Source organism: Schistocerca gregaria, chromosome 2 (assembly GCF_023897955.1).
Source record: "Schistocerca gregaria isolate iqSchGreg1 chromosome 2, iqSchGreg1.2, whole genome shotgun sequence".
Lineage (NCBI taxonomy): Eukaryota > Metazoa > Arthropoda > Insecta > Orthoptera > Acrididae > Schistocerca > Schistocerca gregaria.
Window position 1 is genome coordinate 657,863,855 of NC_064921.1, and position 22,697 is coordinate 657,886,551.

Sequence of the window (22,697 nt, forward strand, 5' to 3'; positions counted from 1 at the left end):
CTTCCGTCAAATTCAGATTCTACAGCACTCTCATTGATACTATGTGTACCGTGCGTGTTTCTGACTGGCAGTAACACCTTTCCACGTGACGCTGCTATCTCCTAGACAGGTTTATATCGATAGCGGATCGGTAGTCATAAATGTTCTGACTGGTTTCGTATTCTTGCTACTAATTGCAGCTGGTTGTTAATCATGCAGTTTGAGGACAACCACAGAAGATAATCCTAATATTTCATTCTCGAGACCCAAGAACAAAGGTAGTAGTGAGTTTTCTACTTCTCAGTGCAATGTCTAAAGTTTTCGAGTGCAAGAAATAACTAGTGCATTATTTATGTAGTATTTACTCTGATCCGACAGTATTACGCCCATTGTGAATGTTATGTTTTGCGGAGTAGTCAGGAGAAATACAAAAAAAAAACAAAGAATCGTTACCAACCTGTTTCAGTAACGAAGTCGCCTTCAACAGCCTCATCCTTGAAGCCCAAGAAGTAGCCATTGTAGGTCGGCTCCAAGAGACGCAACACAGTCAGACCTCGGCTCCAAGTGTCAGGTACAGCCAGCGTCGCGTTCTCGGAACGGCAAACTTGGGCGGCCGCCGCATACACTTTTTTCTCCTCGTGGACCTTGTAGAAGCGCCCTGCTTCCTCGGACCATGTGTAGGAATTGGGTACGCCCACCGTAAGACGGCGCTCGCAGAGGAATGGCTCCACACCGCCGCATTTACCGTCGTTCAGCAGTCCGTCATTGCGGACGTCCACGCAGTCCTCGCCATCGCCATTTCCGTTGCTAGGTTCATTAGGCATCCAAGGCAGGTACGACACTGGGTGACCTGGTGCAGAATAAGTGGGTCAATAAGAAACGGGATTTGGTTAACTATATACTTACGTCACGCTCGGAGTCCTGCGGCAGGTATTACAGCGGAACAAGACAAAAAAAATGGTTCAAAGGGCTCTGAGCACTATGGGACTCAACTGCTGTGGTCATTAGTCCCCTAGAACTCAGAACTACTTAAACATAACTAACCTAAGGACATCACACACATCCATGCCCGAGGCAGGATTCGAACCTGCGACCGTAGCAGTCGCACGGTTCCAGACTGCGCGCCTAGAACCGCGAGACCACCGCGGCCAGCGGAACAAGACAAAAGAAACTTCTCAACTGACTGGTCGTGGTCTGTTTCGTACAAAGCCGCGTGCACAAAAGTTTTCCATGGACCATGGCATTACATAACGGAAGACGAACCAGCAACTAAATCATACAGTTGTGGAAGTCTTCATTTTATGATAGACAAAGAAGAAAGTACAGTAGAGCATAAATAGTCTCAATACTTTTGAAAATAAATAATTTGTTGTGTACATATTTCCGCGTTGTCAGCGCGTACACAACTTTCCCAATAGAGCGCGCCCCGCTAAGCACAACAGCTCAGGCGCAGCGCTCGTCCGTCTCCGCACTACGAGATGGTGCTGTCTTAGAGACGGACCAAATTCTGCTTCCGCCGATCCGCGTATTAATATGTAACGCAGCCAATGAGATTGCTCCTAACGTAGAACCTTTTCTCCTCGCGGATCATACTCGCGCAGTGATACCTGAAGGCTCGAGATATTATAACGAGTGTACAGACCTCCGATTAGTCAATCTGCATTAGTCTGCACCAGTATATAGTCAAATTTCAGTCATCCCCTAATACGATTATCATATTCCCGTACATAGCCATGAAGATAAATGATTAGACACTTTGTCAAGTATCAGAGACATGTGAGAATAAGATTAACGTACCAAGACCAAAGGAACTTCAGATTCTCAATTGTAAACGGCATCCAGAATCAAGTTACGTAATGTCTATTATTTTTATTATTTTAATAAATGTGTGTGAAAATTAATCATGTTCTGTTTAAAATTGGTCATCGCCAATCAGTTACTCTAAGCGTGCAAGTGGCATTTCTATCGTCTGACCTAACAGCAGAAGATGAACACGCCACGATAAGACCACGACACATATTGCTGACACTCGCCTACTTCGTTAGAGCGACAAGTCAAATAATCTGATGGTGTGTGTACCGAAGGTCTTACAGTACGCACACCACATATTTTTTTGACCGATTACTTTCTTGTCGTCATGTTCAGATTTATAGGAGTCCATGCATAAGCTCTGCTGGCGATGAGCAGTTATGTGTATTCTGCGTTGACGTCTGAACCTATGTTTCTGGCCGGTAATGCTGTTTTTTGTGCAGTTAGCAATGGTAACGAAAACTGAACTCTTCGTTCTTAGTTTTTCCTGTAAACTTAAAGTAGTGGGCCAGGTAACCAATTGTTAGTGGATCAAGTTAACTCAGAATACGGAGTTGGAAATGTATCAAATTCAGACATGAAAAACAACATTGACCCCATTACCAAATTTGTGAGTCTAGTTGACAATGAAGGTGGAAGTTTGCACATGAAAGCAATGGAAATGTCAAGAAATCGTATTTAAGATACCACAGTTAACACAAGGTTAATACAGGCATATACTCAAGGACAAGAAATAAATCGATAATTTCTCACAATCGTCAGCGCATGGATTGAAGGGAACCAAATTACGCATCGCTGCTAAGCTATGGGGAAACGTTATTGGAACACACAGGCCACATTTGCGCATCAGAGAAGCTTACATATTCCCCCTGCAATAATGGAATAAAAATATTGCTTGTCACAGATAAAAACTAAAAGAATTCGTGGATGGAGACAAGAATTTCTATAGAATGGTAGGCACTGTACCTGTCCACGAACTAAAAAAGTATCATCTTGCAATCTCGAAATCATTCAAGACAGTCTGGAAGAAGGTGATGACTTGCAATCAAGTATTTACGGACATTGAAATAATTCCTTGTCGTCGGCTACCAAGACCAGTGCGAACGTCTGTGATAAAAAGGGATCATCCTGCGAGAAACCACTTCACAGCCACGAGAAAACTACGAAGTGCTCATAACAAAATGAGTAATAAGACTCACGCTGTCTTTGAAACGTTTTTCGACATTTAGCGCAAAAAGCGAATAATCTCAACTTTGAAACAAAAACATAATTTCGAATTATTTTCTTAAATTTTACCATAACAGCAGTATTGAACTTTTCAAGCTATGTTGTGCATTCAGATGTGTTAATAATAAAATGTGACACTCAATGTGTATTTATACACTCCTGGAAATGGAAAAAAGAACACATTGACACCGGTGTGTCAGACCCACCATTCTTGCTCCGGACACTGCGAGAGGGCTGTACAAGCAATGATCACACGCACGGCACAGCGGACACACCAGGAACCGCGGTGTTGGCCGTCGAATGGCGCTAGCTGCGCAGCATTTGTGCACCGCCGCCGTCAGTGTCAGCCAGTTTACTGTGGCATACGGAGCTCCATCGCAGTCTTTAAAACTGGTAGCATGACGCGACAGCGTGGACGTGAACCGTATGTGCAGTTGACGGACTTTGAGCAAGGGCGTATAGTGGGCATGCGGAAGGCCGGGTGGACGTACCGACGAATTGCTCAACACGTGGGGCATGAGGTCTCCACAGTACATCGATGTGGTCGCCAGTGGTCGGTGGAAGGTGCACGTGCCCGTCGACCTGGGACCGGACCGCAGCTACGCACGGATGCACGCCAAGACCGTAGGATCCTACGCAGTGCCGTAGGGGACCGCACCTCCACTTCCCAGCAAATTAGGGACACTGTTGCTCCTGAGGTATCGGCGAGGACCAATCGCAACCGTCTCCATGAAGCTGGCTACGGTCCCACACACCGTTAGGCCGTCTTCCGCTCACACCCCAACATCGTGCAGCCCGCCTCCAGTGGTGTCGCGACAGGCGTGAATGGAGGGACGAATGGAGACGTGTCGTCTTCAGCGATGAGAGTCGCTTCTGCCTTGGTGCCAATGATGAACGTATACGTGTTTGGCGCCGTGCAGGTGAGCGCCACAATCAGGACTGCATACGACCGAGGCACACAGGGCCAACACCCGGCATCATGGTGTGGGGAGCGATCACCTACACTGGCCATACACTTTAGGTGATCGTCGAGGGGACACTGAATAGTGCACGGTACATCCAAACCGTCATCGAACCCATCGTTCTACCATTCCTAGACCGGCAAGAGAACTTGCTGTTCCAACAGGACAATGCACGTCTGCATGTATCCCGTGCCACCCAACGTGCTCTAGAAGGTGTAATACAACTACCCTGGCCAGCAAGATCTCCGGATCTGTCCCCCATTGAGCATGTTTGGGAGTGGATGAAGCGTCGTCTCACGCGGTCTGCACGTCCAGCACGAACGCTGGTCCATCTGAGGCGCCAGGTGGAAATGGCATGGCAAGCCGTTCCACAGGACTACATCCAGCATCTCTACTATCGTCTCCATGGGAGAATAGCAGCCTGCATTGCTGCGAAAGGTGGATATACACTGTACTAGTGCCGACATTGTGCATGCTCTGTTGCCTGTGTCTATATGCCTATGGTTCTGTCAGTGTGATCACGTGATGTATCTGACCCCAGGAATGTGTCAATAAAGTTTCCCCTTCCTGGGACAATGAATTCACGGTGTTCTTATTTCAATTTCCAGGAGTGTACTTTTGTGTTTAACGTAGTATATCTGTTTCGTATCATTGGTACATGTTTCAGTAAACGATCGGTTATCCAAAATATCAGTTATCCGATAACCCGTGTCCAAAACTGTTTCTGATAACAGATGCTCTACTGTAACAAAAGGAAACTGGATACACACGAAAATAGTTCAGTAAATGAGTTACATACATATAATATTTCATGATGTTTATTTAACAATTAAAAATACTGTGACCAATGTACCGACCCATGCGTCTGGTGAAAATCTAAAAACCAACTTGAAAAGAACTTGACATCCTGTGATCGTAACAAAAGGAAAACAGCGTGTCCGACGTCATTGTTAGTGCTATAATGGTGTCCAGATAAATTTTACTTGAAGTTGGAAATACGTCAGTGAAACCGAATTTATTTTCACGTTTTCTTTCTTGGTGGGATTTGTCCAACAGCTACAAAATTTGCAACAGAATAAAATCACGTAGCGGCAATCTAAGATAGAAGCTCAAGCTTAGTACACAGTCTCAGCAATGCTCGTAATACTAACATCTGAGGAAGACTCTTTGTAGAACTGCCAGCTATGAGTAACTGCACAGCCTGACAAACCGAAGCAGTCAAAAGGGGAGCAGGAAATGAAACGAAACTTTGCAGGTTGAGATGATATGTGATCACAACGTCGAGTCAAATTTATAAAAGACTTGGCAGTATGATCTCACTTATCAATATGACGTTGCAATCAGTCTAGTGCATGCACTGATTCGGTTGGACCAAGCTGTTCTGGTTGTTGTTGTTGTGGTTGTTGTGGTCCTCAGTCCTTAGACTGGTTTGATGCAGCTCTCCATGCTACTCTATCCTGTGCAAGCTTCTTCATCTCCCAGTACTTACTGCAACCTACATCCTCCTGAATCTGCTTAGTGTATTAATCTCTTGGTCTCCCTCTACGATTTTTACCCTCAACGCTGCCCTCCAATGATAAATATGTGATCCCTTGATGCCCCAGAACATGTCCTACTAACAGGTCCCTTCTTCTTGTCAAGTTGTGCCACAAACTCCTCTTCTCCCCAATACCGATAGCGACAATGGACATAATAGATATACTGTGACACGTGTTAATCCCGGCACCAAGCTATTCCACCAATATTTTAAATTGTCTTTGGCATCCTTCATTCTCCCACTGGCACGGAGTTGATGTCCAAGCTGGCTCCACACACGTTCTATCGAGGAGACATTTGCGGATCTTCCTGGCCAAAGGAGTACCCCAACATCAAGACAGCTCGTAGAGGCGCGTGCTATGTGCGTGGAAAATGTCAAAAGACACGCTGTCGCATGTCAGGCAACACAAGGACCTCTACGTTATTTGACAGCATACTCGCTGACGAGTGTCGTTCAGGATGGTTAGAACCGAGCTTCGTCACTGAACGCAATGTGAGAGCATATACTAGCAGTCAGTATTCCCAGGTCACGACCACTCCCCTACTCCCGTTTGTTTGGTGGTGTTAACCCTAGGCTACGCATGGGACTGTATTTTTTTTTTTCTTTTATAGCCCAGATGTTGCTAGTCTCCAACCAATGCTGCGGTATGACGCAGAATTTTGCGTTTTCTTGGTTCGTAGGCGCAAATGTCATGGTGCACAATACGGCGATACTGCCTTACGTTGGTGAAACACGATCGACCAGAATCTTGATGGAGAGTATGGCTGCCGTCACGTTTCGATGCAGTTCCACATCAAATCACTCACACACATCAAGCTCCTACAAATCCGGATACTGCGCTTTTCGACTGGCGGGCCAAACAGAGATCCACGAGGACGCTCCCTTCAGCCTGCCTTCCGGTGCTGATAATGCTGACTCACACGCCTATGTGGAATCTCAGTGGTATTAGAAGTGATCGCTGAACATCTTTAGCTGTTCATACTCCTCATATACCCTGTCAGCGTGATAACAACATTAAAGAGGAACAACATTAATTCACTCAGGTAGCTGCACACCTTTCAGAGAGACTTGCAAATCTACTTATTCACACACTCGCTGATGGTGAGTACGTGGACGAAGTTACACTGGTCATATCTCCTAGATGCTTCACGTTTTTTTTCAGGTAGACTTGTTAAGCTCAGTACGTCAGACTTAAGACTACTGCAGAACACGAGACGTGGCCCACGTAACGACGCAGTCTGCAGAGAAGTACCGCCAATGTTTATTTCTCCACGTCGTCGGATTGGGAGGCCGCTATTAGTGAAGCGGTGAAGTACTGAGTGAGTCAGAAAGTTCACACGCCGTAGCTCCTTTATCAGTCTACTTATGTGTGGATTTAAGTGAACTTTGTAGAGTCTTAACGAAATTATATTCCATCGATATTCTCAAACCAGTGGGAAGAACGTTCCTAACAGACAAGCCATGCTACGCACTCTCTGAAGAATTTCTTGGAAGGTACCAAGAGTGTGGCTGCGTTTGTAAACAATTCGATGCATATGAGTAAGATGTTAGGAGTGCATAATTTTCAACTGCTGTTGGGAAAGGAATATCCTACGCTTAACAAAGCACCTTTGTCAGCCACATTTTCAGAGCTGACGTTTCTGCTACGGACAGATTTGCGAATTCAAAAATAAATTCGTTGGCCTATGTTCCGTCAGTTTTTGAGAATAATACGTACATGGAGAATGATTTCACAATATTCATTCAGTGGTAGGAGTTATTTGTATTGTTGGTTCTACAGCGTGTTCAATAGACTCTACAGAAAGCTTAACAATGGTGCCGGGATTAACACGTGTCACAGTATATCTATTATGTCCATTGTCTTTATCAGTACCCCTCGTATTTCAAAAGGGAATCTGGAGCGATAGATTATTAGTTGTTATCGCTAGTCACCTACGGTTTCGACAGAGCTATTATTTATTATACATACGCAGTGAGCAGTAGTTGTGTCTGGCTCTTCGAAAAGGGCGCTAGGCGGAGTGCTTTCCCTTTGTGTCTAGTGTTTGCGGTGGCGCTTTCGGTTTGACGCGTTTTGGATCGCTACCGCCATCTGGCGGGAGGTGGATCAAGTGTACGGTTGCGTGACGATTTAGGCAGTGTGTACTGGGTGGTGATCGAGAGAGGTGGCGGTGCGATCGGGGCCCTGTTGTTGGTCGTCAACTGCTCGCCATGTGATTCGCCGACCTCTTGGCTGTCAGGGGCTACGTCTGCCTTACCCGCATGTACGTGGCTTGTGAAGCTTAGAAGCCGTGGTGCAGGAGATCAGCGCGTGCGACCTTATGTCTTCTTATCGGCCGTTGAAACCACTGGCAGCGGTTGGCTCTGACGAGCATTTGGAAGTGCAACGTGTTCCCTGTGCTGGAGTGTGACAAGTTAAGTTCTATTGTTATGTAACAGAGTGAGAGAAGGTTTTCAAGTTCTACTGAAGTGTACGAGTTTCTTCACCAGTGATTTTGTTGGGGTCGTCCCACCACAGTTTACGTTTGCCTGTCCGCGAGAATGTGGGAATTGCTTCTTGGTCGGGCCGTTTCATTCACACCTAGATTGGGTAATTTAGGGTCGGTGTCGCGTGTCTCTGTGGTTCAGAGTCTGTGCAGGCACCGCCCTTGCTACAACTTCTGGTTTTGGGTAACTCCGTGAGCGTTGGCTTGTAATGGAAGTTTTGAGACTGATCTGCTGTGGCCCTGTAGATCACCAATAAATATTCTGCCTATTATGATTTTGGCCCTTTTACACGTGTCACTCCCTCACCGAGCAAAGGAATTTTTTTTGTTTGGAAACTGTCTTTAATGTGAAGGTTTGTGTGCTGGCTTATTCACATTTATCATATAACAACTGATAGGTGTAACATAAGTTATGTAACTGGCGAGAGACAACTATTTAAGCTATAGTACAAACTAGCTACTTAAAGGTGCTTCTTTGAAGGAATTGCTCTCTCATAGATACAACAAGTTTAAAATCTTATTATTGGGAATTTGTTAACGTCATGCAATATCCTTTACATAGGGAAAATTTGCCAGCTACTTAAAAGAGCTTTTTTTAGCTATTATAAAATGGTTTTCAAATGGTTTCTTTTAATGCCAGACTTAAAAATTTATTACTGAGAAAGCCTTTTAAAATAAAAAGATAATCTTAGCAGTGTATGTTATTTCACCAGCACCTCCTGGCCCGTACTTCCACGATAACGTTTTTGGAATAACATGTGTACTTGAGTTGTTTGTGAATCGCCCTAATTGACGGTTCATCCAGGTCAGAAATTCAGCCATGTCTATTTCATTGGTATCAGCCCAGCATTTCTCTCGAATGATTACTAGAAAGACTAGAGCCTACATCTGGGAAGTCTTACTAGAATCTGAACGCAACTCCTCCCAAATGCGAAATTTTCAAATGTGTGCAAATTCCTAAGGGACAAACTGCTGAGGCCATCGGTCCCTAGATCTACACACTACTTTAACTTATGCTAAGAACAACATACACACCCGTGCCCGAGGGAGGGCGCGAACCTCTGGCAGGAGGGACCGTGCAGTCCATGACATGGCGCCTCAAACCGCGCTTCCAAATACGAGTCCAGTGTATTAACCACAAGACCGCCCACACACGCAAGGAGAAGATGAAAGGGATGTGCCTATTAAAAAGAAAACATTGGCTACTGCCGGAAGCCGTGATAATCGAGCCATGATATTATGGCATGCAAAACGTGTGCGTCTAATACCCCAGAGTAACAATTTGGAAACGCTATCTGACTCGTTACTTTAAACAGAAACAGAGTCTCTCTCTCTCTCTCTCTCTCTCTCTCTCTCTCACACACACACACACACACACACACACTCAAATTCAACGTGGAGGAAGAAACTGGTCTGCTTATCTAGTACTTTCACACTGCACAGATTATATTGGTTAGTGAAGGCAATGGACTGGATTGAACAAGCGTCGGCGTTGTTTTTACAGCGTCCATCGGCGGCGAGGTGGCGGGGGTCTACTAAAACTTGCAATCCTAGGTCTGTTATAGAAAACTGGTTGAATCATTCGGGTGTGTATTTAAATCCTAACTGACATTCAACATTATACGTATCACCGCAATACTAACAGAGGTTACGTAGGATAGTGTTTGGCAAAAAGCATTCAGCTTAACAGCATGCGTTCTCGTAGCTGTATTAACATTTCAAAATTAATGGCAAAGAAACAGCACTCGTTATCACTGACTTATTGGAGTTCATTAACTGATTCTGGGTGACTCTGCACTGTGAAAAGAGATGGAGCCTAGCACACGCAAGCGGCTCAATACTAATAATGGTGACATAATTTCTAATAACTCTGACAGACTTAGGATAAGCAATTATACTGTAACAATATAAGGAAACGACATTTCAACCTCGTAGGGTCACTCAAACCAGCAGGTACATGATTTAGGTACACAACAATCATAAGTAACATGATATTCCCATCCCAAAGTTCTTGAGTAGCGGAAAACTATTTTGTACTTAAGGAGAGGAAAGTATCTTTGATTTTACTGTATGATGAAATTAAAAAGCTTCATACCAAACTATAACCAGCTTCAATTCAATTAAGTATTTGAAACCTATGAACTCCCATTTTATCTCACGGAAGCACACAATTTGATTCCCACATGCGGAGTGACTACGACTTAGCAGTACTAATCTAACCTTGGTACTGAGTAACTATAGAGGTAAAAATGAATGCTGCGTATTTATTTCTTGTCAATACTGGACATAACAGGAAGGAAAACTGGTTTTTCAGTCAAGTACAGTCATAAGAAAACGAAAATGGAGAAGATAAACACATTCCCACTTGTTAAACACACACAAAAGGAATAAAACCTTACAAAAGATTCCACTGCAAAAGTCTGTAGGATATCGTCTCATTCGTCCGCAGCATCCTTTAAAAGGCCCTGCAAGGTCTTGGGTTGTACAAGATGACTGCAAACCGTTTATTTTAGCATGACCCATGCATTCTCAGTGAAGTTAAGATCTGGAGCATACGGAGGCCACTCCATCAGAATGATTTTGTGCTCCATTACGAGGCTGTTCACAAGATTGTGCCGATGGGGGCGCGCATTGGCGTCAATTAGGGTGAACCACTCTATAATATATATTCATCAAATGGCGCCACAATGCGTCCAAGGTGTTCGCCCGATACTTCACGCCAATCATCATCTCGTGTATTGGCACAAGGGGTGTCCTGTGGCCGTGCATGATTCCACCGAAAACGTATCTGAACTATCTTGATAAGGCTGGGTTTCTGCGACACAGTTAGAGTGTAAATGTTGTCCTTGTTGCCTCCACACACGAACATCAGTATTTTCAAGGTGGAGACTTATACGGGTCTCATCAGCAAAGAGAGTTCTATACCACTGTTGCCAATTCTACAATCAGTGATTTCGTGCCTATGCGACACGAGCTTGTCTCCAAGCCAGTTGTAGAGGGGGAGCCTTGAGAAATGTTCCGGCATTCAATTCTTGCTCGTAGAGCCTATTTCGCATCGTTTGTGTTGACACACTCCTGTAGCTCTTTGGAACTGCTGCCGTTAACGTGTAGGATTGTGTCGTGGGGGTTTCTGCTTGCTCTTATACACAGACATCTGTCCAGTTTGCCTGTTCCTTTGGCTTCCGCGGTCACTGTACATGCCTATAGGTAGGTAAATTTATTGTAGAATCTGCATCGCAATGCAATTTTCCCTCCAAACACGACTCCACCTAACAAGTATCCAACCGATCCAGAACAACACAGAAGCGAATGAGGACACCAACACCCTGTAAGTCACCTTATGTTCTGAGATGCAGGGTAATTCGTGTACCACATTCACTCTCTTTCAATGAAGGAAGACCAATGGGCAAAAAATCGCAAATGATTTCCGTTGGTCGAAAGTCAACTGACTAACGAAGGACGTAAAACTGCTTCAGTGAGTGAGTGAAAACAGCAGATCCCCGCGAAAGATGCCAAAGATCTGCTACTTAATCGAAATGAAAATGTTGAGTTAACAACCATCATTCAGAATGTGGGATATTATTTTTATTTGTGTCGTTAAGGACTAATAAGAATAATTTAAGGGTTCAATTTCAGATATGTATGCATACAAATAATCAGAAATCTGCACGCTTCTTTCCACATTTGATGTAAATAGCGTTTGTAAACTCCACAGAAACAAAAATATACCGACTAAGATCGTAGGCATGTTACCATCCAGCCCAACGAATACTCCTTCGCTGGCTTGATCGGTGATTCCGAGGAAGGCGTACCATATGCCCTTCTCTTTGGGGAAGATCTGCTTCAGGCCGTCATAGGCGTAGCGGTCCGGTGGCACTGCCAGCTGAGCTCCCTCGTCCTCGCAGGTCTTCTTGGCTTCCAGCCACTTCTTGTACGTGCGGTGAAGTTTGATTAGAGCGTAGCCTGGTACATAATGGTAGCCTCGTGGTATGTCCGGCACCTCGGCTGCAACAACACAGGTCAAAAACACAGTGGATCTTATGTATCACAGTGAAAAGACGTTAAAAGATAAGCCGAATTATTGTTCTGCTGCATAGACAAACGCGTGGTTCCTGAGAACGTGCATTTAAGGTGTGGACGATTCAGCAAGTCCACCTTCCCTCTCGGTTTCCTTCTCATCTGCTACAAAGGACTTCACAAACTCAACATATGCTCTGTAATCTTGTTCTGAGACTGAGTGGGCTTCTATTAAGAATTGTAAATTTTAAATGTGACTTTGTTATTGAAGCTCCTAGCTTATTTTTTTTAAAAGAGGGTCACAGAGATACTGCTTTACGCCTTGTGCAAAATGCGTTTATCGTTAGACTCAACGTTCAGATGGATAAACTATATTAAACATTTATTAATTGTGCAAGCTGACCCTTCTGCACAAAGTTGTAAAAAACCAGCAAATAATGTTCAGGAACTCAAAGGCCAGAAAATTTGCAGACACTATTTTTATGTGCCATGTGTCAACTAAGAACTTACCCTACTACCCTACTGGAAGGAAAAATATCACTATTTCACATTCACGGTGGCATCAAGGTCATCAGAGCCGGATATTAAAATCTCTCTAACAGTAATGAGGACACCAACACTCCGTAAGTCACCTTATGGTCTGAGATGCAGGTTACTTTGTGTACCACTTTCACTGCCCTCCTTTCCTTTTGCAGTCGCGTATAGTCTGCGGAAAGAAGAACGGATGATGAGCCACCCTGTGGGCTGTTATCTCTCTAATTATATATTCTCGGTCTTTTTGCTACGTATACGCAGAAGGAAGCAACATATTGGATGACTTCTAGGAACTTACGCTGTGGGAATTTTAACAGCACAGCATATTGTGATGCAGAATGACTCTTTTGCAAAGCTTGCCATTGCAGTTGACAGCATGTCTATGATATTGCGCTTCCTAAGTGAACCCTTAACAAAACGTGCTACTCTTCTTTGGATCTTTTCTACTCCCTCTGTCTGTCCTATCTAGGAAGGATCCCTAACCGTATGCAATCGTTATAGTTTATATTCTCTTTTTGGTAAGAGTGAATTGCTACTCCCTGCACCAAGCATCGACCCTTTGGAGGTCCTCTTTCATTTCGCTACAAATTTCTAGCGTTGCGATTTCTCTATATGCAGGATCATCAGCGAGAAGCTTCATGGAACTACAACGTTATTGATAAGGTCTTTCATATAACGGTAAAAGTGATGGTCTTATAACACTTATTTACATCTAAAGAGTTTTCTCCGTTGAGAATGACACACTGTTTTGGTCTTATGTTCCGTACGCTCGATTTTATTCATCAGGTGACAGTGAGGAACTATATGGGACATCTTCTGGAAGCCAAGCTTGGTGCCCGTATCTTCTACTTTCGGAGTGTCGTGGACGTAGAGAGCGCGCTGGGTTTCACACAATCTGTTACGAATATCATTCGCAGTAGACATATTCACTAGAACACTTCTGAATTGTTCCGACAGAGCAGCGGCGAAGCCGGTTATGGGCAAGAAGCCATGTCTCAATGTTTGACAATGACAACAACCAGAGCCGGACTTGTGGTGCCATGTGACAAACAGATTTACAGACAAGGCTACGTAACAGCCCGCCAGCGAGCAAAATCTTGGGGGATCCAGGGACGAAGTTTCTAGATGGAGTCTAATATAATAATGAAAACGTACTGCATACGTGACTTGCCCCAGTTAGTCGGTCACATATTGTTCTATTAACATCCCTGTGGTGGTCCACGAGCCATATAAATAAAGGCACTTCAGTGTACAGGACAAAGCAGGGAACAGCAGTATCTAGACGACATTTATCTGTGTCACACGTCGCCGGATGTCGAACTATGGCCGATTTGCTAAGCTCGACACCCACGGTCGCTACAGAGGTACACACAGAGCAGTAGATGAAAAACTGATGGGAAGTCAGGCTTAGTGGTAGTGTCGGAGGATCCTTTCATGTTGGTTAACAGGGTACTTAGATTTTCTACCCAGCTTCCTTTAACTATCCTCACCGTGTTCCATACTCTGCACCACTTGAAGCTTGTTTCCAGCAGCCCCCCCCCCCCCCCCCCCCCCGGGTTCTAAATGGGGCGAAATCTTATGGGACTTAACTGCTAAGGTAATCAGTCCCTAAGCCTACACACTACTTAACCTAAATTATCCTAAACACAAACAAGGCCTCGCACAGTCCATTCTAATGGTGTGCTGGGACAATTATTGTCTTTGCTTCTCCTATAAAGGGACTGGGAGACGTTAATGCACGAATCCACTCTGCGACTGAAGTACTGAACGCGCAACCGTCTTAGTTAAACATTTTCATCATTCCTACATTACCGCTTAACTCTCTCAAGTTGGAGATCACAAATCTCGAACATATTTTGTAAAGTGTTGCACAGTATGGCACTCTAATTTGGTTTCTCAGCAATATGTGGAACACCGACACACACAATATATTCTCTAACTTTGAAACAACCCAGTGCCGAAACAGTGTTTCTCCGGACGTGGATTTCGTCCATGTTATCCTGCTGCACAAAGTAGTAACCATTCCGCTGGCGATTCTGTGCATCAACTTTACTCTGATGGCTGATACACTGCGAGACTGATAAGAACACCGAATAAAATCGGAATAAGATTTGTCGCCACAGTTCTCAAACTTCGACGCCCAGAGCGATGAGACTATTAATTCCCGAACATAGGGCTTTTCAGGGAAAACTATGTTGCATTAGTTATTCAACGACTCTCTTGTGTCCTTCATACGGGAGGTCTGTGCCTCTGTCATACAACAATGTGTTTCTACATTCCTTCTGCTTAAGTGATTTCTTAAACGCGAAATATAAAACTTCAACTCCCTTTTTATCGGCTTCTGTTGCCATACCAGATGGTCAGCGGTGGCTGGATAGAAACTTTCGACTCGCTTAGTGATTTTACGTAGAAACAGAATTTTCTCCGTTTCCCAGAAAAGATCTTTTCTTACGATATGCAGGTGGAAGTATCAATCTGCAGTAGACATCCGAATTTGTAACTTTCTCGTGTCATTGGTGCGTTTTTATTTTTTTTACTTTTAATTTTTTATCGGTAATGCAACAATTTCTGCTTCCTCAGCTTTTCTCGAAGTTAGCTAATCCACTTTCTCGGCACATACACTGTGCCTGCACGCTCAATTGCCGCAGGCAGGGCCTCCTCCACATCTCTGCTGAGGCTTCCCAGCAGACATGCCGAATGCTCTGGACGCTATTCCCCTGAGGCACACCAGAATGCCCCAATGATTGGAGCAGCCGGTAACTAGTAAACACGTTATCCCTGAGTGCTTGGTCGGACCACGCTAGGGAGTGTCCACCTGTCCACTCTCTTGGTGAACAGGTGAGACCAGACAGCCAGCTTCCGCATTGAGTCTCCACCTCCAGCCACGCGTTACCACCCTGCGGAGAGGGCTGATCCCCGCTTCGGTTACGCTAGAAAGTGTCACGACAGCAGAACCCGTGGCTGACACAAGCGACACCTAAAGTATCCCATGCGACGCGCCGGACTTTCCTCTAACGTTACACTTCGTGGCGGCAGCCTGCAGACAGCTGACCGCGTCTGCAGCTTTTCTCGAACTGAGGCCAGATCCTCCAGTTTCCGCACAGAGCATACACACGCCCTTCCCATCCTATTACTGCTAACTCGAGGCGGGCGCCTTACGGAGGCACCTGCGGATTACAGTCCATGTGTACGAAATTTTGGATGTAAAGATGAAAATTATATTTAAGGGCTCAAGAGTTCCTAGTTTACTGAAAATTACTGGGGATGAAACATTTAGATTCGTGTCCTTGTCCTACACTGTCGTTAAGCACGAGGTCTCTCTTGGAGTAAAGTTCCGAGAGTTTCGACGTACAGTGCAGTTTTCCTCCTGCCACTGCGTAAAAACTCAGTATTTCTAGAGATGGTGTTAGTAACAGGAAGCTTCATGTGTAATCATATCAGCACTCTGATGTCCCAGTGCTTAAGTACGCTGTAAATTACGTAAAACAACGTCCCTTAAGAAATAAGGGCATTAAAATGGAAAATAAAGCCGTACATTAGAAATGCAATGTTCTTAAACAACACTCATGATACATGCACATTCGCGTTACATTATGTTTGTCGATAATTTGTAGCAATTATGTTCTCCTTGCTATTATTAAAATTACCTGATAGCATATTTTAAGACAAAATGTCTTAGACAGTGCTGAGAAGGGCTAAGAAAAATACTGCATGTGATCACTCACATTAATATTGCAGTGCCCCGAAAATGATGCGGTATATAGTAGCTGTAGTCGTGGGTCTCTACATCTACATCTACATGACTACTCTGCAATTCACATTTAAGTGCTTGGCAGAGGGTTCATCGAACCACAATCATACTATCTCTCTACTATTCCACTCCCGAACAGCGAGCGGGAAAAACGAACACCTAAACCTTTCTGTTCGAGCTCTGATTTCTCTTATTTTATTTTGATGATCATTCCTACCTATGTAGGTTGGGCTCAACAAAATATTTTCGCATTCGGAAGAGAAAGTTGGTGACTGAAATTTCGTAAAAAGGTCTCGCCGCGACGAAAAATGTCTATGCTGTAATGACTTCCATCCCAACTCGTGTATCATATCTGCCACACTCTCTCCCCTATAACGCGATAATACAAAACGAGCTGCCCTTCTTTGCACCCTCTCGATGTCCTCCGTCAATCCCACCTGGTAAGGATCCCACAACGCGCAGCAATATTCTAACAGAGGACGAACGAGTGTAGTGTAAGCTGTCTCTTTAGTGGACTTGTTGCATCTTCTAAGTGTCCTGCCAATGAAACGCAACCTTTGGCTCGCCTTCCCGACAATATTATCTATGTGGTCCTTCCAACTGAAGTTGTTTGTAATTTTAACACCCAGGTACTTAGTTGAATTGACAGCCTTGAGAATTGTACTATTTATCGAGTAATCGAATTCCAACGGATTTCTTTTGGAACTCATGTGGATCATCTCACACTTTTCGTTATTTAGCGTCAACTGCCACCTGACACACCATACAGCAATCTTTTCTAAATCGCTTTGCAGCTGATACTGGTCTTCGGATGACCTTACTAGACGGTAAATTACAGCATCATCTGCGAACAACCTAAGAGAACTGCTCAGATTGTCACCCAGGTCATTTATATAGATCAGGAACAGTAGAGGTCCCAGGACGCTTCCCTGGGGAACACCTGATATCACTTCAGTTTTACTCGATGATTTGCCGTCTATTACTACGAACTGCGACCTTCCTGACAGGAAATCACGAATCCAGTCGCACAACTGAGACGATACCCCATAGCTCCGCAGCTTGATTAGAAGTCGCTTGTGAGGAACGGTGTCAAAAGCTTTCCGGAAATCTAGAAATACGGAATCAACTTGAGATCCCCTGTCGATAGCGGCCATTACTTCGTGCGAATAAAGAGCTAGCTGCGTTGCACAAGAGCGATGTTTTCTGAAGCCATGCTGATTACGTGTCAATAGATCGTTCCCTTCGAGGTGATTCATAATGTTTGAATACAGTATATGCTCCAAAACCCTACTGCAAACCGACGTCAATGATATAGGTCTGTAGTTAAATGGATTACTCCTACTACCCCTCTTGAACACTGGTGCGACCTGCGCAATTTTCCAATCTGTAGGTACAGATCTATCGGTGAGCGAGCGGTTGTATATGAGTGCTAAGTAGGGAGCTATAGTATCAGCGTAATCTGAAAGGAACCTAATCGGTATACAATCTGGACCTGAAGACTTGCCCGTATCAAGCGATTTGAGTTGCTTCGCAACCCCTAAGGTATCTACTTCTAAGAAACTCATGCTAGCAGATGTTCGTGTTTCAAATTCTGGAATATTCCATTCGTCTTCCCTGGTGAAGGAATTTCGGAAAACTGCGTTCAATAACTCCGCTTTAGCGGCGCAGTCGTCGATAACAGTACCATCGGCACTGCGCAGCGAAGGTATTGACTGCGTCTTGCCGCTTGTGTACTTTACATACGACCAGAATTTCTTCGGATTTTCTACCAAATTTCGAGACAATGTTTCGTTGTGGAACCTATTAAAGGCATCTCGCATCGAAGTACGTGCCAAATTTCGCGCGTCTGTAAATTTTAGCCCATCTTCAGGATTTCGCGTTCTTCTGAACTTCGCATGCTTTTTCCGTTGCCTCTGCAACAGCGTTCGGACCTTTTTTGTGTACCACGGGGGATCCGTTCCATCTCTTACCAATTTATGAGGTATGAATATCTCAATTGCTGTTGCTACTATATCTTTGAATTTGAGCCACATCTCGTCTACATTCGCATAGTCAGTTCGGAAGGAATGGAAATTGTCTTTTAGGAAGGCTTCTAGTGGTACTTTATCCGCTTTTTTAAATAAAATTATTTTGCGTTTGTTTCTGATGGATTTGGAAGATATGGTATTGAGCCTAGCTACAATGACCTTGTGATCACTAATCCCTGTATCAGTCATGATGCTCTCTATCAGCTCTGGATTGTTTGTGGCCAAGAGGTCAAGTGTGTTTTCGCAACCATTTACAATTCGCGTGGGTTCGTGGACTAACTGCTCTAAATAATTTTCGGAGAATGCATTTAGGACAATCTCGGAAGACGTTTTGTGCCTACCACCGGTTTTGAACAAGTATTTTTGCCAACATACCGAGGGTAGGTTGAAGTCCCCACCAACTATAACCGTATGAGCGGGGTATTTATTTGTTACGAGACTCAAACTTTCTCTGAACTGTTCCGCAACTGTATCATCGGAGTCTGGGGGTCGGTAGAAGGAGCCAATTATTAACTTAATTCGGCTGTTAAGTATAACCTCCACCCACACCAATTCGCACAGAGTATCTACTTCGACTTCACTACAAGATAAACCACTACTGACAGACACCAACACTCCACCACCAATTCTGCCTGATCTATCTTTCCTGAACACCGTCTGAGACTTCGTAAAAATTTCTGCAGAACTTATTTCAGGCTTTAGCCAGCTTTCTGTACCTATAACGATATCCGCTTCTGTGCTTTCTATTAGCGCTTGAAGCTCAGGGACTTTTCCAGCGCAACTACAACAGTTTACAACTATAGTTCCGACTGTTCCTTGATCCAAGCACGTCCTGTAATTGCCAAGCACCCTTTGACATTGCAGCCCATCCCGCACTTTCCCGAGGCCTTCTAACCTAAAAAACCGCCCAGTCCACGCCACACAGCCTCCGCTACCCGTGTAGCCGCCAGCTGAGTGTAGTGAACTCCTGACCTATTCAGCGGAACCCGAAACCCCACCACCCTATGGCGCAAGTCAAGGAATCTGCAGCCAATACGGTCGCAAAACCGTCTGAGCCTCTGATTCAGACCCTCCACCCGGCTCTGCACCAAAGGTCCGCAGTCGGTTCTGTCAACGATGCTGCAGATGGTGAGCTCTGCCTTCATCTCATAAGCAAGACCGGCAGCCTTCACCAAATCAGATAGCCGCTGGAATCCAGAGAGAATTTCCTCAGATCCAAAGCGACACACGTCATTAGTGCCGACATGTGCCACCACCTGCAGCTGGCTGCACCCTGTGCTCTTCATGGCATCCGGAAGGACCCTTTCCACATCAGGAATGACTCCTCCCGGAATGCACACGGAGTGCACACTGGATTTCTTCCCCTCCTTAGCCGCCATATCCCTAAGGGGCCCCATTACGCGCCTAACATTGGAGCTCCCAACTACCAGTAAGCCCAACCTCTGCGATTGCCCGGACCTTGAAGGCTGAGAATGATCCTCTGAAACAGGGCAGGCAGCTGCATCTGGCTCAGCCAGAGACAGTGCCTGAAACCGGTTTGTCAGACGCACCGGGGAGGCTTTCTGATCAGCCTCCGGGGACGCCTTTCGCTGCCTGCCACGCCTTGGAACGACCTCCCAATCAACCACAGGCGAGGGCTCAGCTCCACTGCGGGCAGCAACCGGGGCAACCACAGCGGCAGACCGATCTGGGGACAGACGGGATGAGGTTGACATCCCCGTGATACCCGAGTCCGGCTCCCCACAGTGGTGCCCATTGGCAACAGCCTCAAGCTGCGCGACCGAAGTCAGCGCCGATTGCAGCTGTGAGCGAAGGGATGCCAAGTCAGCCCTCATCCGAACACAGCAATCGCAGTCCCTGTCCATTCTAATCGATGTTTAACAACAGTTACTGAAACACGAGTCGGTGCCTAGATAACGCAAGCGGAACACGCAAAGAATGTATCAACTAACCTGTACAAATGCCTAACGACTGCGCTACAATCTGCTGAATTTACGATTACAGTAACTAAAACTCGAAACTGCACCTCCTATACGAAACTCACACGCAATTTAAATAAGAATCTACGAAGTAAACACTAAAGCGCGATGCTACAACTGTCAAATACTATAATACGCCCGAAATACACGAATTAAACAATGCAAGTACCCAACACTTATTGGTTCTATGAAGTACTCACCTTTCTCGCAAGAAATCCCACCGCTACCATCCTGCAATATTACAAATAGACATTAGTGATACAGTTCATTTGAAAGTAAATGGGTTTACATAGCTCAGTGCAGCAAAAGACATTGGATGTTTAAAATTTATATCATACTACATTACTATCTATGGATCAAAATAAACTGAAGAACATGAAGAAAATTTCTCACAATAACATAACCACGAAAGCCGATAAAAGTAATACTTTGTTTATTATGGGCAAAAGTGATTAGGCTGAGGAAGTGAAACAACTCATCACACTCAATTTCTGCTATATCCTCACCAAAGATCCCACCAAACCTTTAACGGAGAAAGTATAAAATTAACCAAGACCTAATTCTAAGTAGGTCTCTCTGATCAACATTAACCCAACAGCTCCTAAACTGTGTGGGATCCCTAAACTGCACAAGAAAGGCCAATGTTTACGACCTCTTGTGCCGACTTACACCTCATCAAACCACGAAAATACGAAATAATTACATTTCCATATCAAAATCAACATAAAATTTCAGACTAAGTTTGGAATTGTAAATTTAGTGGACCTTGTTAAGAAAATTAAATACAATTTCGAAAAAAATTAACCTACTACATAATGAAGTTCTCAGTGATCTGGAATACTAGGTGAAAAATCCGTCAACTTCTTAAACCTCAACATAAATGTCACTACGAACACAAAGTCTCAGAATTTACAAAACATCCACCACAACAGACACAGTAACACTCTCATGTTTACAACAGATGTTTGCAATTGTTGGACACTTGGCAAAACTTCCGTTCTCTCCTATAATTAATGGAAGTTTGTGATTCGTCTGCCGCAAGACCAAACTAAAATTTTATTCTACTTTTCAAAAAGGTATCTGGGTATAACTTGTATGGCAAAAAAGTGCGGTTTATTCAAGTGAAGAAATTAAGGTTCAACGATGAAGTTGTCATATGTAGGAGGAGGGAAATGGATTCGGCTGCATCTTTTCAAACAGGAACGAACATGAGATCTGCCTTAAGCGATTCAGGGTAAACACGGGAAACCTAAACGTTGATGGTTACGGGAATTTTAACGCCTTTCGTCTAGAATGCGAGAGCAGTGACAACAGTCATGCCATCAGACTCCTTGGATAGAAGTGGTTTTGTACAATGGAATAAAGTAAAAATATGATAGTCATTCACTTCACATACGATGGTGTATGAAGTAGCTTCAGCATATTAAATGAATTAAATGTAATCTCATCATTCTTAAGTGTGAATTTACAACATCTGAGGAAATTCTGAATCCTTCAGGGGCACTAGATATAACAGCAGAAGAAATCGGTCTGATGAGAGATGCTGGAAGACATAATGCAGAGGTGTTTTGAAACGAGAATAAAGGTTGGCTGAATCAAAGATTGAAACATGTAATAGGTACATCGCTTACGATTTTGTGAAAATCTGGTATAACTGCTTGTAATATTATAGTCATGGTACTAACAGATTCATAAAAATTCTCTAGTCTAATTTTACAATCTCCAGTGGATATAGATCTTTCCACTTAATCTGTTCATAACACACAGGGTGTTTGAAAAAGAACTCCCTAGTTTTAAGCATAAATGTATGGGAGAAATTAATGAAAAATTACATCAGTGAGTACATATTATGAAAGAATTTCCTTCAAGTTTTGTTTAATGTTAGTAGACATCAACGTAGGATCTATTTGTTGCCCTATACATGTCCAGACGATATTCCACTTTTCGCCACATATTCACCAACATATCAGGTGTAACTGTCCCAACCACTGCGACGATTCTTTCCCGTAAATGGTTTATGTCCCTGAGCTTTCCATTGTACACAACATTTTTTATGTGGCCCCAAAAGAGAAATGCCAATGTGGTTAAGTCTGGGCTTCGTGGTGGCCAGGGTACTGGGCCTGCCCTGCCTATCCACCTTCCTGGAAAGCCAGAGTCAAGAGCCACACGCGCGTAGTTACTGTAATGAGGTGGAAAAACACAAGCCCCTTTTTCCGCCTCAATATCGTCCATTTGAGGAAAGACGTACTCTGTCAACATGTTACAGTAAACTTCCCCGTTTATTGTTTTTCCTACAAAAATGAAAGGACCAATCACGCGATCTTCCATCAAATTGTACGAGACATTATCCTTGGAAAAGTCACGTTGATACTGAAAACTTCACGTGGGTGCT

General features: G+C 44.2%; 1 protein-coding gene across 1 annotated transcript in view; it reads right to left on the bottom strand.

Annotated features, from left to right (window-relative positions):
* The window catches only part of LOC126334702 (macrophage mannose receptor 1-like), a 71,542-nt gene that overhangs the window by 11,625 nt on the left and 37,220 nt on the right, over nt 1-22,697 (bottom strand). The window contains exons 3-5 of the mRNA XM_049997207.1: nt 20,506-20,536; nt 11,751-12,002; nt 437-829 (exon numbers count right to left, since the gene is read on the bottom strand). Coding sequence (XP_049853164.1) covers nt 437-829; nt 11,751-12,002; nt 20,506-20,536 — 676 coding nt within the window. The remainder of the gene's footprint in view (nt 1-436; nt 830-11,750; nt 12,003-20,505; nt 20,537-22,697) is intronic.